At 39.0% G+C, this 19,975-nt stretch overlaps 1 protein-coding gene across 7 annotated transcripts in view; it reads left to right on the top strand.

The window, feature by feature from the left end:
* Positions 1-19,975, top strand: part of ZNF143 (zinc finger protein 143) — a 61,093-nt gene that overhangs the window by 20,159 nt on the left and 20,959 nt on the right. For all 7 annotated transcript variants that reach the window (XM_012095790.5, XM_012095789.5, XM_004016165.6 and 4 more), the window contains 6 exons: positions 1,000-1,196; positions 1,987-2,061; positions 13,679-13,798; positions 15,429-15,504; positions 16,276-16,401; positions 18,040-18,219. In XM_012095790.5, coding sequence (XP_011951180.1) covers positions 1,000-1,196; positions 1,987-2,061; positions 13,679-13,798; positions 15,429-15,504; positions 16,276-16,401; positions 18,040-18,219 — 774 coding nt within the window. The remainder of the gene's footprint in view (positions 1-999; positions 1,197-1,986; positions 2,062-13,678; positions 13,799-15,428; positions 15,505-16,275; positions 16,402-18,039; positions 18,220-19,975) is intronic.

The following is a 19,975-nucleotide window of genomic DNA, read 5'->3' as shown; positions in this document are numbered from 1 at the left end:
TTGAAAGCTAAATTGTGAATTCTTTTTCCTTCTAAATGTACTGTCTTTAGCAAGGTCCTTTGCCCCTTGGGTTGGCCCTTAAAACTAAATAAAAATTTTAAAACTATCTGAAGTAAATATGGCAAAATGTTCATGAGTATTAACTTTGTGTAGGGGAGATCAGGGAATTGAGGTGAAATGCATAGGAGCAATGAGCACAGCTCTGCAGCCAGACTCTCTGGGTTCCAGTAAGGATCTGCTGTCTTTTAGCTGTGTGCCCTTGAGCAAATTATTTACCCTTCTTGTACTTCAGTTTCATCATCTGAAATGAAAATTATAACGTACATCCCCATCACAGGGTAGTTGTAAAGACAAAATATACAAACATCTAAAGCACTTGGAACAATATTTGTCACCAAGTAAATGCTCAATAAATATTATTGTTATTATTTTATAAAATGTTTTATTATAGAATGATTGTTAATGTTTTAAAAGACTGTTTAGTTGTGAAACCAAAGAAAAAACTTTTAAAAATTTCGAATATTTTAATTTGTAAGTAAATTTATTAAAGTTGAGGAAAAGTAAACTGACTTTTTTTTCTTTAGCAGTGGAAGTTGATCACAGGTTCACTGTAATTGGCTAGATTTATTATTTAACAATGCTGTGCGCATCTTGGTACAGTTATTTAGAGGGAAAAAAAACATGGAGTCATACTGACATAAGTTCAGATCCTGGTTTCTCTGCATAATGCTTTTGACTGTTACTTGTTAGTTTTTTATTTTTGGGGTCTTAAGAAAGTATCTTTACTTCCTCAAGCCTCAGTTTGCCATTTGTACAATAGGGTGATAAGTATACCCACCTTAGAGAATAATTGTGAAGATTGAGTGAAATACACACATAAAGCACATGGGCCCTGCTCATAGTAGCTGCTCAATAAAACTTCATTCCCTGCTTCCTTTAAACATGTAATTGTTTATCACACTGCCTTTAATTTAATGCCATTCTCTTCCACTCCCTCAGATAGTTATGACCAGAGTGCATTACAGGCAGTTCAGTTGGAAGATGGCACCACAGCTTACATCCACCATGCAGTGCAAGTCCCACAGTCTGACACCATCTTGGCAATTCAAGCTGATGGGACAGTGGCAGGTCTGCACACTGGGGATGCCGCCATTGACCCCGACACCATCAGTGCTTTGGAACAGTACGCAGCAAAGGTATAGCATTTTACAATGTCAAGAACATCCCAGGTAGAGCTGCTTTTGTTGTTGTTCAGTCACCAAGTCATGTCCAACTCTGCAACCCCCTGGACTGCAGCACATCAGGCTTCACCGTCCTTCACCATCTCCTGGAGTTTGCTCAAACTCATGTTCATTGAGTGGGTGATGCCATCCAACCATTTCATCCTCTGTTGCCCCCTTCTCCTCCTGCCCTCAGTTTTTCCCAGCATCAGGATCTTTTCCAGTGAGTTGACTCTTCATATCAGGTGGCCAAAGTACTGGAGCTTCAGCTTTTTTATCTTTCTTTAAAAGAAAAAAAAAAAACTAGAAATCTCAAAGTCAAAATGAGACAGCATCAAAGAGAAGGTCAGCATTTATCCTAAAAGAAGTGAAGGGTAGAAAGAAATATTTGAGTAAAAATAAAGGAATGAAGTAAGAGCTTATAGAAGGGAAATGGGTAACAGGTAATTCACACACACAAAAATTCAAGGATGAGTGCCATAAAAGAAACAATGAGGTATATAGATGGAATTGCTTATGAATTATGAAGTAGACATTAGAGATTGGAAAAGGTGAAGGAGCATCTTAAGTTTTACATCAGAGGGGCTGTGATTTCTCCCTGCATTGAAATTATATCATTTATATAGTTTCAAAGTCCCCCCTAATTTTTATCATGAAAATTTTCAAACATACGCAAAAAATAAACAAGAATCCCCGTGTACTTATCTCCCAGCCTAAACAGTTATCAATATGTTAAAAGTTTTTTAACTTTGTTTTATTCTTACAGGTGTCCATTGATGGAAGTGAAGGTGTAACAGGTTCAGGAATAATCGGAGAAAATGAGCAAGAGAAAAAAATGCAGGTGTGTAAGGCTACTTTTTTATATTTGAATCTCTTTCTCTTAGCATTTCTGGACCCTTCTAGGGATGAAAGCAAGAATTGGAAACTTACTACCTCTTTAGAGAAATTTTTACCAGTTCAGAAAAACAGTGTGCCTTTGGCAACAGCTTTCTCCAGCTACCTCAGGTCTCAGAATTCATGATCTGGTTGAAAGTGGCACTAAAGAAGTAGAAATATCACAGAAATCCAGATGAAGCCTGTGTTCTGGAGTCCGAGGCAGTTTTGGAGACCAGGTGGTCTTCTGTCTGCCCCACGCATGGCAGGCTGTGAATCCTTTTTCTGGGCCTTCACCCTTACTGTGATTAAACTTTGCTACTTTGGCTGTTAAGTCTGTTTGTTTCTTTTGCTTACAATTGATTCCTTCAATACTTCTCTTTTCAACTTCTTAGAAAGAGGGTCCAGCCTAGCTAATTATCATTGTTCCTTCTGGTCAAAGCTGTTTCTAACCTCTTCTACCAGACACCTTCCTGGGCTGCAGATGGCCACGGGTCGGCTGCCCTTGATTCAGATGCTCACCTTGGGTCTAGTCATTGTCTGTCCCTTACCAAGTTAATAGCCTAGAGCAGCAGTCAGTGCCTCCCCAAGTACTGTAGTTAAGTACAGAGTAGTCACAGAAGCATTTTGGAAGCCCTACTGAACCGAACAATTCAAAATTCAAGATTATGTTTTGAATTTATGTGAAAACACATAAATGTGTTTGAGGGTAGGTGTTTGTGTGAGTGGGCGTTCTTGGAGTTTATATAATCATTGTAGTGTATTCTTGCTTTAATGCTGCTGCTTTTTGTTCTTAGCGATTAGTTCTAATGTTTTGTTGACTGTTCTCTCATAGCAGATTTTTTGTTTTGTTTTTTTTTCATTCTTCCAAGAGTTTTTATCGTATTTAATTCCTAAAGTTATTGCTTCAGGACCACACTTTTTAAAATTTGCTTACTTATTTTTGGTTGCTCTGGGTCTTCATTGCTGCACGTGGGCTTTCACAAGTTGCGGTGAGCGGGCCCTACTCTGTTGCGGTGCACAGGCTTCTCATTGTGGTGGGTTCTTTTGTTGCGGAGCACTGGCTCTAGGTGATTGGGCTTCAGTAGTCACTTCACAGGCTCAGTAGTTGTGAGGGCCACACTTTATAACTTGAGCATGCTGGCTGCTACTGACCACGGGAAATGTAGCTAGTCACAACTGGCATGTGCTGTGAATCTAAAATAATACCAGATTTCAAAGACTTCTAATGAGAAAAGAGTGTAAAATATCTCTTAATAATGTCTCCTATTGACAACATGTTGAAATGATAATATTTTGGATATACTAGATAAATAATTACTGAAATTAATTTCACCTATTTCTTTTCATTTTTAAATGTAGCTACTGGAACATTTTAAATTACATATGTGGTTTGTATTTGTGACTCATATGTCTGTTAAGAGCTGGACAAGAAGTTTCTGAATCTTCCATCCTCTAAAAAATTGTGTACCATAGTTAAGGTTGAGGGCCAAGTACATGGTGTTAAAAGGTCAAAATGTCCTATAGTCATTCTGCCAGAGTTGCTTAAGAGGTTGTAACTCTGCCTGGCTGAACTTTAAAGAGGTCTGTACCTAACACAATAAATTTTTTTTTATAGTCTTGTTTTAAAGCTTTAGTTTTTTTTCTATTGTGATGTTTATAGTATAGAGCTTTCTCTTTCACCTATAACATAAGCATACTTGTTGTGCTGCTGAGCTGACCTCTTACTTGAAATCAGATTTCATAGGACAGCAAAGACCTAGAGTATTAAAAGCATCTGCATTCAAGGGAAGGTGGTTTTGCCCCTAGGGGACGTTTGGCAGTGTCTGAAGACAGTTTTGGTTGTTACAGGTGTCGGGCATCTGCTGGGTAGATGTCCTGCAAGGCATAGGACAGCCCACCTCAATAAAGAATTATTCTGTTCACAATGTCAGTAGAACTCATTGTGAAAACACTCATCTATTTAAAGATGTCCACGTGTTCAGTTGTAAGGACTATACGGATGATGTGATGTATGTGTTTTGAGGAGGCTGTAGCTGTTGTGATTACCCTTATGATGCACCACCCTTAGTTAAGCAGAAAACAGTACGGTATTAAAGTAGCATGTGATTTGTAAAAAAAAAAAAAAAAAAAAGGTCTGAGTCAAGCTTCCATCCTGCTGTGTAGTAGCTGTGTGACTGTGAGCAAATGACTTAATTTCTTTGTATCTGAGATTTCTTATTAGCTATATGAGGATAATAGCCTTTGCTTTACTCATCTCATAGGGTTATGAAGACCAAATGAGAGTTTCATTTGATTAGTATTTTAGGTAATACATAAGAGAAGGCAGTGGCTCCCCACTCCAGTATTCTTGCTTGGAAAATCCCATGGATGGAGGAGCTTGGTGGGCTGCAGTCCATGGGATTGCGAAGTCGGACACGACTAAGCAACTTCACTTTCACTTTTCGCTCTTATGCATTGGAGAAGGAAATGGCAACCCACTCCGGTATTCTTGCCTGGAGAATCCCAGGGACAGAAGAGCCTGGTAGGCTGCCATCTCTGGGGTTGCACGGAGTCAGACACGACTGAAGCAACTTAGCAGCAGCAAGCATTATGAAACATTGTTGATGCCTTTACATGTTCTATAAGAACCCAAGGCCCTTGTTCATGGTTTCCATCAGTTTTGACTTCATTAAAAACCAGTTTTATTTATATTGGAGATCAAAGTCCTTTGGCTTGGCAGCTGTTTGTTTGTTTTAAGCCACACCATGGAACTTGTGGAATCTTAGTTCACTACCAGGGATTGCACCCAGGGACCCTGCAGTGAGAGAGCCAAGTCATAACCACTGGACTGCCAGGAAATTCCCTGACTTGGCGGTTTTAGTTAATCAAAGCTCTAATAACTAGATAACACAGAAAGCCCATCAATCTAGCTCAAGAAAAAAAGAGGTATGTTGTAAGAATGTATCTTATAAGAAACTAAGAATTGGAACAGCTATACTTCACAGGAACCAGAACTGCAAAGGAATCAGGACTGGAGGCTGATATCACTCCTCCTTTTTCCTTCTTCTGCCCTCTTCCATGGCATCTCTGCTCCCTTCTTTTGTCTGCAGACAGGCTTCCTCTGCACCTTCATTGAGTGTGCATTTGGTTTCACCATAGCCATGCTTTCTCAGGTTTACTACCCACAAGCAAGTCAAGATTTCCCTGGAGAATTTGTGGACTCAGCTTGACTTTTTAAGCCAGGCCGTATAAGGTATACCTCATTGGTCTTAGGTATGCCATCTTCCCTGATTATCAAGGTCTATGGCTAGGGTGGCAGATTCTCCCAGAACATGGGTTGGATAGTTATCACAAAACTCATTCAGTATAGACAGTTTGAATGTGGATCACATTTCATATATATTTTCTGGGGACTTCCCTGGTGGTCCAGTGGTTTAAGACTGCACTTTCAGGGCAAGGGCACAGAAGTGATTCCTGGTTGGGAATCTAAGATCCCATATGCTGTGCAGGGCAGCCAAAAAAAAACCCAAAACATATGTATGTTCAGTACTTTTATCTAGCTATGTGATCTTGAGCAAGTGAACCTTGCTTTTCTTAGGCTCTTTTTTTCATTCCTAAAGGACTGTATTATATCACTGGTTATTAATCAAAGGCCAGCATGAGTTTGAGCTGTGGGACTTTTGCAAAATAACCCAAGACCAACTTCCAGAGATTCTGTTGGTAGCTCTGGGATGAAACCCAGGATTTTAAAATATATATACATTATTTTTAGTGTTTTTTTTTTTTTAATCAGAGACATATAAAGAAAAAAAAACCTGAATGAAGACCATATCTTACTCTACAGATAGCTGTTGTATACTTTTTTTTTAAGTAATCATGGTTTCATGTTTATATTTAGAAATCCAAAAATAAAGAGACATAAAAATAAGAAGTGAAGGACCTGGATAAACAATGTCCTGCTTTAGCATGGGAAACTATGTTCATTATCCTGTGATAAATCATAATGGAAAAATATGTATATAGATATAGGGTTGGCCAGAAAGTTCATTCAGGTTTTTAGTTACAGTGTGTGGAAAAAACTGAGCAAGTTTTTTGGCCAACCCAATATGTATAACTGAATCACTTTTGCTGTACAGCAGAAATTAACACAGCATTGTAAATCAACTGTCCTTCAAATAAATTTTTTTAAAAACTGAAGGACCACTACCTTGTAGTATTCATTGTATAAAACCAGTGAAGAATTTTTTTGTTTTTTAAAATCTTCCTGGCAATGCTGACATGTCCCGTGGTTCCCTAAAGGTCCCTCTGTTGCCATACTTCTAGTATTCCTTTTGAAAGAGAACATACTTTAAAAAATATTTCCCATTGCTTTCATTTTGTTCTCCCAAGGAATATATTTACATCCTAATATGCAAGTTTATATACAGCAAAAAATAAAAACTGTATCTGCTGTGTGCATTAGGCCATTATTGTAAATTGAATTTACTGAATGAGGCAGCAAAAGGTACCAGTTATCCTCTGTCCTATGTCTATCACTCTACAACTGCATAAATTCTGCTGGCAGCGGCCAGAATGCATTTATCTGATTTTACACTGTGTAAGTGAATGCTGTGTGAGATTTCATCTGACAATGGAGTTTGACTCCTTAAAGTTTAAGAAAGGAAAAATACCACTGATTTCACATAATATGTTCCTTTTAAAAACTTATTTATTTTTAATTGGAGGATGATTACTTTACAGTGTTATATTGGTTTCTGCCATACATCGACATGAATCAACCATAATATATTCTTTATACAGATAGGCAAATAGGCCCTGCATAACTTGCACAAGGTCACATAGTGAATTTATGACAGAGCTAAGGTTATCTCTTAATTCTCAGAACATACATTAAACATAAAATAGCAATGAAGTCATTCTCTGTAAATGGTTTTAGAAGCCAATTAGTATTCACTGGTAATAGCTTCTAAATGGCCCTTGAGATATTTCCCTTGTGATAACACACCAGGTGGTTTTTCTTTTTACAAGGACCACTTAAATACCTAGGCCTAGTTTATTAATTAGCTTTCGAATTTTGAATTCTGCCCATTTTTGTCCTTAACGTATCCGCAGAATCACGTGTTGTGTTCTTTCCCATTAGTCAGTTGGCCTGGGTTGGTTTCATCACTGGATGGTTGGGTGTGATGAATTAGGAGTGGTTTCATCACTGCATGGTTAGGCTTTTGCAAGCTTGTGTTAGCCTCCTTGCCTCTTCTTTCTTTCACTGTGTTCTGCACCATTACCAGTTTTCTCTTTTGAAACACAGAGCTGATCTTGGTCATTCCCTTGCTTTAAATTTTTTAGTATCATTTACTTTCATTATCAAGGTTTGCACTCCAGAATGATACCTAAAACTTTTCCCAAATGTGGGCTTAAACTTCCCTTTCTTTTTTATGGCATTGATTCTATTATATAGATATAATGTTCTTATATTAAGTTTCCATTTCTTCCAGACACACTTTCATACTTTTGGTGATACTATTCCTACTGCCTGGACTGCTCTTCCCACCCCTCTTTTTCAACCTCCAGATTTCTTCTGTAGACAGCTTGCCCTACCCTACAGTTCTCCCAACTTTTGAATTTTATCCCTCTAGAACTTTGCGTGGGCTGCCGTGATAGCAATTATTATATTCTATTATTGTCCTTCATTTATAGGACAGTTTAACTAGCTAGACTGAGAACCCTACCAAGGCAGGGGCCATATCATTTATTATTGTTGAAGTAGGTACTTAACCAGTCATTTGTCAGATATTTGTTATTTCAGAACTTCTGCCATGGTAGAGTCAGAGGTGGTTGGAAAGGGAAGTTAGTATGGAAATAGGATAAGAGAGAGGTAGACATAAAGCAAGTTCCAAAAAGAATAAAATAGTTTGAGAACTGAAAAGATAAATGTTGGTTGTGATTGAGAGATAAAGGGTTTTATAAGGAAACATTTCCAGTAAAAAAGGAGAGGCTTCCCATTCCATTCAAACATTCTATACATGGAGATATAAAAGGTTTTTGACTATGTGTTTCTTGGCTATTTGGAGATTTTTCCAGATGTTGTTTAGTCTCTGAGTCATGTCTAACTCTTTGCAACCCCATGGACTATAACCGACCAGTCTTCTCTGTCTATGGAATTCTCCAGACAAAAATACTGGAGTGGGTTGCCATTCTCCAGGAGATCTTCCTGACCCCGGGATCGAACCCAGGTTTCCTGCTTGGCAGGCAGATTCTTTACCACTGAGCCACCTAGGAAGCCCGTTGTATGTTTTATTGCATTGCTATTTCAATGGTTTTCTTTTAAGAGGTTCCTTTTGCTAGTTGGTGTTGCTATGGGTACTCATCCTAATGTATTTTGCAAGAATGCCTTTATGCCGGGTCTGTTTTGGATAGTTAGAGCTACTAGTGGAAATAGTTCTGTTGCACATAGTGCTTACTAGTAATTCTCATAAAATTATGTCAATGCTAGTGACTTCAGTTGGTTTAGAAATAAAAAAATTCTGTTACCAGCCTCACTTCTGCCATGCTGACAGAGACTTACAGTCCCTAGCAGTTCTTCCAAAACTGGAGCTTCTGCCCCTTATGTCACCATCCCTGAGCTGTGGACGTTAGGATAAGAGCAGAAACAAGTACATTTTTGGAAAACATTTTGAATCCTCCTAACAGGTTTTTAATTCAGTCTTAACTTCATTGTTTTGGCTTAATTAAATTAAATGCCAAACCTCTGATAATCTGTTTCATGCCAGAAATGAAACTTGTCCTAGGAGAGAATAACAGAAAAGATTCAGGTGTGGGCCTTTCCAGTATAAAGTGCTGCCACCACCTGGTCTGAAAGTGTGGGCTGTTGGGCTTAATCTTTTAGACCTGGGAGATGATAAACTTCTTGGTGCTTTTAGAAAGGAAGAGGAGGAAACAGCAAGAACTCTGTTCTCATGATTTGGAGTCCCATGTTCAATTAATTTCTGCCTTTAAAATTTGTGAAAACCCTCCTACACTGTTGGTGGGAATGCAAACTAGTACAGCCACTATGGAGAACAGTGTGGAGATTCCTTAAAAAATTGCAAATAGAACTACCTTATGACCCAGCAATCCCACTTCTGGGCATACACACCGAGGAAACCAGAATTGAAAGAGACACATGTACCCCAGTGTTCATCGCAGCACTGTTTATAATAGCCAGGACATGGAAACAACCTAGATGTCCATCAGCAGATGAATGGATAAGAAAGCTGTGGTACATATACACAATGGAGTATTACTCAGCCGTTAAAAAGAATTCATTTGAATCAGTTCTGATGAGATGGATGAAACTGGAGCCGATTATACAGAGTGAAGTAAGCCAGAAAGAAAAACACCAATACAGTATACTAACACATATATATGGAATTTAGGAAGATGGCAATGACGACCCTGTATGCAAGACAGGGAAAGAGACACAGATGTGTATAGCAGACTTTTGGACTCAGAGGGAGAGGATGGGATGATTTGGGAGAATGACATTCTAACATGTATACTATCATGTAAGAATCGAATCGCCAGTCTATGTCTGACGCAGGATGCAGCATGCTTGGGGCTGGTACATGGGGATGACCCAGAGAGATGTTATGGGGAGGGAGGTGGGAGGGGGTTCATGTTTGGGAACGCATGTAAGAATTAAAGATTTTAAAATTTAAAAAAGAAAAAAAAGAAATAAAATAAAATTTGTGAAAAGCTTAATTCCAGTTCTGCTAAAATAAAACTTATACACTAATATATATATAACATATATATATGTATATTAAAACTGCTAAATAGAAACAAACCAAGATATTAACAGTTATTTTTGGGATGCTGGAATTATAGCTCACTTGAACTTTTCTCTTTACTCTTTGCTGTGGTAACCAAATTCGCCCAGTGTATATGTGTTACTATTATAATCAGAAAAAAATCACTGTGAAATTTTTAAAATAATGGTTACTTTTTAAGGGAATCATAGAGACTCTTCTGGTTCTTGGAAATAAGACAAATTTTCTTATTCAAATTACCATTTATTTCCTTTTAATTTTACTAATATATATTTCACGTACTTTACAGTTCACCAGTTTAATATGTGCAACTCAGTGGTTTTAGTAGATTCACAGAGATGAACAGTGATCACCACAGTTTTAATTCTAGAACTTTTTTAACACCCCCCAAAAGATTTTTAGTTCCTTTGAATTATGCTTGTATAGTTAGTGGTATAAACCCTTTACCCTAGCACTGTGAGGTATGACGGCATATATGATAGAGACTTTGACATTGAGGAACTGCTAGGCTAATAGGGAAGAAAAGGAAATACAAATTCTTTAAAATAAGACAGCAGCATCAAGTGCCAAGTCCATGATACAAGCTAAATATTACAGAGATGCTGAGGATTTGAAGAATCTGCTCTGTTTAGAATGATGAGAACAGGCATCATGGATTTAGAAGGATGGAATTTCCTAGGCAGAGAAGATGTGGAGTTATATCTTTTTTTTTTTGTAAAGATACTTTCAAGCTTCACCCATTAGGAAGTGTGCCCATATTTTATCTAGATATTTTAACAACATAAGCCTACCTTTACTTAGAAAATTGTGCCCTGCAACATTTATTAATATACCATCATACATGAACATAGATAATTACTAGCTTGTAATTCAGCAATGACACTGAGATCCACTGCTTGTTTTTCCTTTTATTTCCTGATCCTTTATTTATTTTTTATTGAAGGATAATTACTTTACAGAATTTTGCTGTTTTCTGTCAAACCTCAACATGAATCAGCCATAGGTATCCATATATCCCCTCCCTTTTGAGCCTCCCTCCTGTCTCCCTTCCCATCCCACCCCTCTAGGTTGATACAGAGCCCCTGTTTGAGTTTCCTGAGCCATACAGCAGCAAATTCCCGTTGGCTATCTATTTTACATATGATAATGTAAGTTTCCATGTTACTCTTTCCATACATCTCACCCTCTCCTTCCCAGTCCACTGTTTTTTAATTGATTTAACGGTTTCAAGGAAAAGCCTAAGACTCTGTATAGCCATCCGTGTCCGTTTTGTGAAGACTGTACCACACCTTCTGTACTGTTACCCTCTAATGCGGGGCTCTCTCTGTCCCCCCAACCCTTGTAGCTCCTCCACACTCCCACCCCCCAACCCTGTAACTCCTCCACACCCTTACCTCCCACCCGCCACCATTTAAGTGTATATTGCTGTAGTAGATCATTGCTCAGAATGATGAAGACTGCCATTCCCACTTAGAATGATGAGGACCTGACCATTCCCAAAGTTTAGACAGCTCCATTCCAAAACAGCAGAATGATTTTTAAAAGTTGTTTTGTCCCTTCAGTTCAGTTCAGTTGCTCAGTCGTGTCCGACTCTTTGCGACCCCATGAATCACAGCACGCTAGGCCTCCCTGTCCATCACCATCTCCCGGAGCTCACTTAGACTCACGTCCATTGAGTCAGTGATGCCATCCAGCCATCTCATCCTTGGTCGTCCCCTTCTCCTCCTGCCCCCAATCCCTCCCAGCATCAGAGTCTTTTCCAATGAGTCAACTGTTCGCATGAGGTGGCCAAAGTACTGGAATTTCAGCTTTAGCATCATTCCTTCCAAAGAAATCCCAGGGTTGATCTTTTAGAATGGACTGGTTGGATCTCCTTGCAGTCCAAGGGACTCTCAAGAGTCTTCTGCAACACCACAGTTCAAAAGCATCAATTCTTCGGTGCTCAGCCTTCCCTTACAGTATGGTAAATAAAAATTTAAAATTATCTACCCTAGAAAACTTTATTTAATCTAAATATATCCTGTGAATAAATGAAATATATTAAATCATAGTGTTGTGCAGATTTTTAAAAATATCTAGGTGAAACCTGAAGATGGAGGGAACATTCATTATTTAGAAGCTTAAATATTTAGCAATATAAATAAAATTAATTTTTATCAGTTCTGATACCAGAATCAGATTCCATGAAGCATAGTCATTTCCTTCGACACAGGGTTTATAAATATGAAAAAAAAGAAAAAAGAATAGGAATAAAAAGCACCAGGCAATTGAAAATATATTTATGAAATTTTTATTTACCAAAAACTCCATGTTGATGTTCAAGTGATAGGGGGTGTGACAGAACCTCTTTTGGAACCGAGAGTTCTCTTTAATAGAAACAAAAGAGATTCTTACAGCTCTTTGAAAAAAGGCCAGTAGAGTCATCTGTTTCACTTTGTTGTGTCTTTTATTTTCAGATTTCTCTCTCAGCTTTTAGCATCTGTTGTATCTCATCAGTCATGATGATATTTGCTCCATTATTTTGAAATCTTTACAATATAAAACAGCTTTTGGCAGAGTTATTTTTGAGCCAAGTACGACAGTCTGCACAGATAGGATGTGGCAGCACCATCACCACATGCCCACAAAGTAGAAAGTCATTCTTCAAGTTTCATGGTAACTTAATTTCTAAAATAGGTCATCATCTTTAAAAAAACCTCTGTGGCAATTTAGTTACGAATTTGTGTTTGCCCCTTAACAACCCCATGGACTGTAGCCCACCAGGCTCCTCTGTCCTTGGGATTTCCCAGGCAAGAATACTGGAGTGGGTTGCCATTTCCTTCTCCAAAAAAGACCTCTGACATCAGTGCAATTGTTTAAAGTCTTACGGTGTTCAGTTCCACAGAAGTGATCTTCTAAAGCGATAGTGTGAAAGTGTTAGTTGCTTAGTCGTGTCCAACTCTTTGCAACCCCATGGACTGTAGCCTGCCGGTCTCCTCTGTCCATGGAATTCTCTAGGCAAGAATACTGGAGTGGGTAGCCATTCTCTTCTCCAGGGGATCTTCCTGACCCAGAGATCAAACCCGGGTCTCTCTCCTGCATTTCAGGCAGATTCTTTACCATCTGAGTCATTTTTTTCCCCACAGACTAGCATCATATGGATTCTGATGTCTCCCACAGGTGACTCAGATGGTCTAACCCCTTCTTTTTCATTGCTTTTGAAATTGAAAATGACTTTTACATTGTTCTTAGAACATACGTACATATATATATATATTTAAAAGCATTATTTTATATATATACTGTATTTTAATGGAGAAGAAAATGGTACTCCATTCCAGTATCCTTGCCTCAGAAATCCCATAGACAGAGGAGCCTGGCGGACTACAGTCCATGGAGTCGCAAAGAGTCAGACATGACTGAAGTGACTTAGCACATTATATTTCCAAAAATATTATTACATATACATATTATATCATTTTTTAAGTTTCAGAATTTTTAAATATGTAAAAAAATGCACGCACACACTTTGTCAAGGAACAGTTGCATACAACGGACCAATGTATGCTGCCTGGCTTAAGTTTCAGTTTCCAATCTGAGTGCTGATATGCCCCCTTGTGGATCTCCTGTTGACTTCTTCCAGAGCTGCTGACTTCAGCCACATAACAGAACTAACCCGACTGGCTGAGGATGATAGAATCTTCATAAAATGATGACCTGAGTCTGGAAACCCACATTTTTTTTTTTTTCTGAGAATTGTAACTTCATCTACTTTATTTCTGTGTAAATACTTAAAATTGTACTTTTTGTTTCATCTAGATTGTCTTACAAGGACATGCAACAAGAGTAACTGCTAAATCTCAACAGAGTGGAGAGAAGGCCTTTCGATGTGGCTATGACGGATGTGGAAAATTATATACAACAGCTCACCATCTTAAGGTATATACGAAGGAACGCTGTGTCTAGTTATGAGGATACCTAGGACATTAAACGCCAACTTGATGTAGTATTCAGATACCATTGTTCTCCCCCACCTATCAAGATACAAATACTCATACTCATATACACACAAAAATCTGTGCAGATTTTAGAAATAAACTCTTTGAGGACTAGGACTCTGCTTTCTTCATCTTTGTCTCCCTCGTGTCCAGCATATGTCAGAGCATATGATAGGTCCTCTACATAGTTGAATAAATTTTTCTCAAATGTGAAATTTATGTAATTATATGGGAGATGTGGATATAATCACTCCGTTGCAGTGATTTGCTGCAATCTAGCAAAAGTTGGTGTTGATTGTCCTGTCTGTCAAATACATAGGCCAACTATTTTGATTGAAGCTAAATACAATATACCATCACTCATTAAAAATAATAGCTAACTTTTATTGAATAACTTACAGTGTGTTAGGAAGTGTGCATTTAGCATATTTGGAATAGCAGCCCCAGAGCCCATCTCTACTGCCTATCAGTATGTAACCTTGACATGTTGCTGCTGCTGCTGCTACGTGCTTCAGTTGTGTCCGACCCTGTGCGACCCCATAGACATCAGCCCACCAGGCTCCTCCATCCCCGGGATTCTCCAGGCAAGAATACTGGAGTGGGTTGCCATCTCCCTCTCCAGTGCTGCTGCTGCTGCTGCTGCTAAGTCGCTTCAGTCGTGTCCGACTCTGTGCGACCCCATAGATGGCAGGCCATTAGGCTCCACCATTCCTGGGACTCTCGAGGCAAGAACACTGGGGTGGGTTGCCATTTCCTTCTCCAATGCATGAAAGTGAAAAGTGAAAGTGAAGTCGCTCAGTCGTGTCCGACTCTTAGCGACCCCATGGACTGCAGCCTACCAGGCTCCGCCGTCCATGGGATTTTCCAGGCAAGAGTACTGGAGTGGGTTGCCATTGCCTTCTCCCTTGACATGTTACTTGACCTCGTAGTACCTCATCTTCCTTATCTGCAATATTAGACCATAAAGATTATATACCTCCCTCAATGAGTAGCTGTGAGAATTAAGTTAATTCTGTGCCTGTAAAGTACTGAAGAGAATGGCCTGGCAAGTGGTAAAAGTTCAGTAAATATCGGGCATTGTCTGAGTATTCATTTGTCACAGTAGCCCTCTGTGGTAGGTACTATTATGCCCCCATTTTACAGAGAGAACTTTGAGGCTGAGAGAAGGCAGATGCCACAGTCACACCACCAGTCAGTGGTGAAGCCTTGCTTCAGATCAAGGCCCCTTTGGCAGCAGCCTCCACACTCCTAACCTTATGTTGTGTAGTGTCTCCTTGTACTCCTAGCTCCCAACAGGTACATGTTCTGTACAAACAGCTTTGAGCAGTCTAGAAAAGCTCACACCTCCAATATTCCTATTCCTTACTTGAAATGAGTACATCTTAACATAAAGCACTTGGTCTATATTGAGAATTGGTAGTTTTTGAGAAAAGTTATCTTCTATCTTTCAAAAATAATATACAAGCAACAAAATAATTCAGCAGTTGAGGGCAAGGAGGAAGTCTTTGTGGAGACCATCTACCTGCAGAATGCCTCAAGGAAGCAGACTTATGCTTTTGTTTTAATGACAGGTCCATGAGCGGTCACACACAGGAGACCGGCCTTACCAGTGTGAGCATGCAGGCTGTGGGAAAGCATTTGCAACAGGTAAAACCTCGAGTTATGTTTCTTGGTTCTACTCGGGAGTCAAGCAGAGACAGGTCAGAAGAAGGAACTGACCGCCTGCCTTGGTCTGAATTAGTGGGTGTGCAGTAACTAGTTTTCCAGTCTCTCCCTTTCTTCCTTTTGTTCCACTTGATCTGTTCTCTTTGTGTTCTCATTTTTCTCCTCAGACCTGTTTCTGCCTATTGTGTTCATATTTCACTCCACACACTACTTTCTTTTAGTAAGAAACACAAAAGCTGAGCAGTAACACTGACTCAGAGTTTAACATTAGGACAGACTCAGGGGGGGACCATGATCTGGGGCTTAGCAGTAGGATGGGTCCTGCCCTGGGACGCATGTAGCAGGGCCAGGAGTGGTGCCAGGCCTCCTGAATTCTGCTTCACTCCATGCCTCCATTCTGCTTCAAGATTTTGGAGTATGAGTAACGCACATGTAATAAGATGGCTGCTGCTGCTGCTAAGTCGCTTCAGTCGTGTCCGACTCTGTGTGACCCCATAGACGGCAGCCCACCAGGCCCCCCCTGGGGACACTTTAAAAAAAGAAACACATAGTCTCTTCCAGTCAGAGATGAAACTGTTGAATTTTCAGCAGGACAGTCCTGATCTGTCATGCCCTAGTACCTGTTCAGTAGTTACTCTGTTGTGTGTGCCTATTATATCCTTGGTGTTTACTGTACTTTTCAATAACTTAGTCTCAGTGGGCATGCTTACAGGAATCTTGTATAATTAAGTTTCTTTTAAATTTTTCTTAAAGGTTATGGATTAAAAAGTCATGTCAGAACTCATACAGGAGAAAAGCCATATCGGTGTTCAGAAGATAATTGTACCAAATCTTTCAAAACTTCAGGAGATCTACAAAAACATATCAGAACTCATACAGGTACTGGTCTGAAGAAATACTCTATCTAGGCGAGGAGTTCTTCATCTGCAGGGAGGGACTTGGGGAAGTGGTTTCAGGAAGCACTTCAGGGAGTCAGTATCAAGGGCTTCGCTTAAACTCATGAAACTCCATGTAGTTTGCCATTTGAGCAGTCTGTTGTTTCCAGGATGAGGGCCTGTAACATTGTTAGATTCTCAGTGGGTTCTGTGTTCCAAAAGATTAGCAGTGGCCCTAGACCGCCAACTCTGTTTTCAGGAATTATCTGAGCAACAGGCTTATTTACCTAGGATTATATGTCCACTTAGTAGCCCAACTGAGACCAGAACCTAAGGCACCCAATTTCTTCTCAGTTTAGCATGGCTTCTCCTGCTTTGACATTGACGCTGAAGTCGCTCAGTCGTGTCCGACTCTTTGCAACCCCATGGACTGTAGCCTACCAGGCTCCTCCGTCCATGGAATTTTCCAGGCAAGAATACTGGAGTGGGTTGCCATTTCCTTCTCCAGATCTTCCCGACCCATTGATCGAACCCGGGTCTCCCGCATTTTAGGCAGACGCTTTACCGTCTGAGCCACCAGGGAAGCACCTGCTTTAAGCTGCTCCTAAAAAAAGAAAAAAATCTGATGTCCTTACAGCCCCACAGAAAGAAAGGCTTGTTCCTTTCTTGTGATCATCTTTCTTACCCTTTAAATTCCTTCTCTCCTTTTCCTAAGGGGTACTTTGTTCAAATCTTCCTTCCTCTCCCCTCCTCTCCTTGTATTTGATTATTTGCGGATTGGTGTTATAAAGGTAATTATTTGCTTTGGATTAGAGTTAGAAGACTTTCAGAAACTGTTGATAAGAGATGCTATTATAAGCTGTTGACTAAGTAATATATTGATAGCATAAGGTCATTTAGTTTGAGATTTACTGCAGATGTTTTAAACATAATCTTACCACTTTGTCCCCAGATATTTCTAAGTATTCTGAGATAATTTAGCAAATTTTCATGGAGGATTCTTCCCGTCATCAGTGTTTAACTTTTAGTTCAAGTATGATTCCAGATCGGCTTTACAGTGTTCAGGAACAAAGCTGTAGGTCCCTGCTTCTATTTCATTCATGCTCTTATTGTTATATGAAAGGCAAGTGTTTCTAAGATCCTGAGAATAATAATATATTCAGTGAGTATTTTTAATGTATATTATGTATGAGACACTAGATTTTAAAAAGACCAAAAATTTTTTTAAGTGTTATAGAATAAATAAAGGAGGAGATAAGCTTTTAGGGGATTCCAGGGCTATTTCTAACTTAATCCTTATGCTTGACTCTGTTTTTCTTTTGTATTTCTTTGTGGTGGTATGTAGTTCTTTGTCGCTTATCTCAGTTCATTTTTTAGTATGCCTTTCTGGATGACTCCCGTCTTGGAAAGTCATGTAATCAGTGATGAGTTTTGAATACTATTCAGGTTTTCCTGTTTAAATTTACGTTTGGAGTAGACAGTGCTGTTTGCAGAAAAAAATAAAACAAGAAAAACAAAGGGAAGCTCAATACAGAAAGGCTGTAGAGTCTGAGCATGAATGATCCTAAGCAGAATTGAAGTATACATTTTAATTATCTGTGTATTTTTGTACCATTTAATGTATTTCCCTTTGTGTTTTCAGGAGAAAGGCCCTTTAAATGTCACTTTGAAGGCTGTGGTCGGTCTTTTACAACATCAAATATTAGAAAAGTGCATATTAGGACACATACAGGAGAAAGACCTTATTACTGCACAGAACCAGGATGTGGGAGGGCGTTTGCCAGTGCAACCAATTATAAAAACCACGTGAGAATACACACAGGTAACAGTCTCTAGTTCTTGGTCTTCTATCTTTCAAGGCTCAGTTTTAACTCCTGCCTCTCCCATAAACCATTTGGAGGAATCTCTTTCCTCCTTCCCACCACAGCAGTGGATTACATAACTTGAACAAACTTGACTTTAGCATTTATACATTTATTTATGCAATAGTTACTGCATGTCTGCTGTGTGTTCCCCTGCTAGGCATCAGAAATGCAGAGATAGACGAAACATTGTCAAGGGCAGTTGATTTAGGGAGGGGTAATAGACATAATTGTTGCAGAGTATCTATGTATATATTTTTTACCAGCTTTATTGAGATATAATCCATACACTGTACAATTCATCCATTAAACAATATGAGTCATTGTTTCTTTGGTATATTCACAAGGTTGTGAGAGTCTTCCCTGGTGGCTCAAATGGTAAAGCATCTGCCCACAATGTAGGAGACCCAGGTTGGATCCCTGGGTGGGGAAGATCTCCTGGAGAAGGAAATGGCAACCCACTCCAGTACTCTTGCCTGGAGAATCCCATGGATGGAAGAGCCTGGTAGGCTCCAGTCCATGGGGTCGCAAAGAGTCGGACACGACTAAGCGACTTCACTCACTCACTCACAAGGTTGTACAACCATCACCACAATCCAATTTTTATAAATATTTTCTCTCTTTTTTTTTTTTTTTTTTTTTTTTTACTTTTTTGATGGTGCCATTTACAGCACAAAAGCTTTTAATTTGATGCTCGGCTTTGTGGTTGTATTTTTTTATAGTTGACATATAGTTGACTTACAGTTTTGTATTAGTTTCAGGTGGTTGTATTTTTGATGAGACTGGAGAGAAGAATGAGAGGATACATTAGTTTTATAAGAAATTTTTGGTGTAGTATTTTTATTACTCATATTAAGAGTAAACTTGTGATAATTCAAAATTAAAAGACACTTAGAATGGAATGTTAATTGTGTAAGGTAGTATTTCTGAGGCTACATTCTATAGACCCTAGATATCTCTGGAAATATTTTCAGGCATCTATAGCAGTTGCTTTACTTTGAGAAAGGTACATTAATAAGTTTGGATACTGCTTGGGAATGGTACATTAATAAGTTTGGATACTGCTGTGGATAGTGAGGAAGGAAGATTTAAAGAAAATGTACTTTTTTGGAAAAACATTACTCTGTCAGTGCTACAGAAAGAAGTTAAAGGGAGATGAGGCCATAGGCAAGGAGACTGATGAAGGGCCATTGGAATATGTGAAGTGAGTGAGATGGAGGAGGATAAAAATGAAAGACATTGAAGAGGTATCAGCAGAGGACCTGATGACCAACTTAGTCATGAGGAATGAGAAGAGCTTGTCATTCTAGCTTGTGTGATAGATTCAGTGATAATGCTAACATGAGGAAGACCAGGTTTCGAAGGGAAGATAATAGTGTGGGTTTGCAATATATAGTTCTCTGGGTTTCCCTCACCACCTGAACTCTCACCATCTGTATATTTGCTGTAATGGTTTGTAAAATTTTCACTCATAATTTGATTCAAATTGAAACCCCACTATAATGAATCCACTTGATACATGCATTTTTCTATAAAAGGAAAAGATTTTAAGTTGCATATGAGTCTAAATGAGAGAACATAGAATACACTGTAGTCATATTTCTAATGCAGTCATATCTTATACTCACATTGTATATTATACATTACTTTTTTATTATACATTATTGCCATCATCTTGCCTACATTTGTGTTTCCTAAGAAAGTGGAATATCCTGT

The sequence above is a fragment of the Ovis aries genome, chromosome 15 (assembly GCF_016772045.2).
Source record: "Ovis aries strain OAR_USU_Benz2616 breed Rambouillet chromosome 15, ARS-UI_Ramb_v3.0, whole genome shotgun sequence".
In the NCBI taxonomy this organism is placed as follows: domain Eukaryota; kingdom Metazoa; phylum Chordata; class Mammalia; order Artiodactyla; family Bovidae; genus Ovis; species Ovis aries.
Note: the sequence above shows the minus strand (reverse complement) of the source record. Positions and strands in the feature narration are given on the sequence as shown.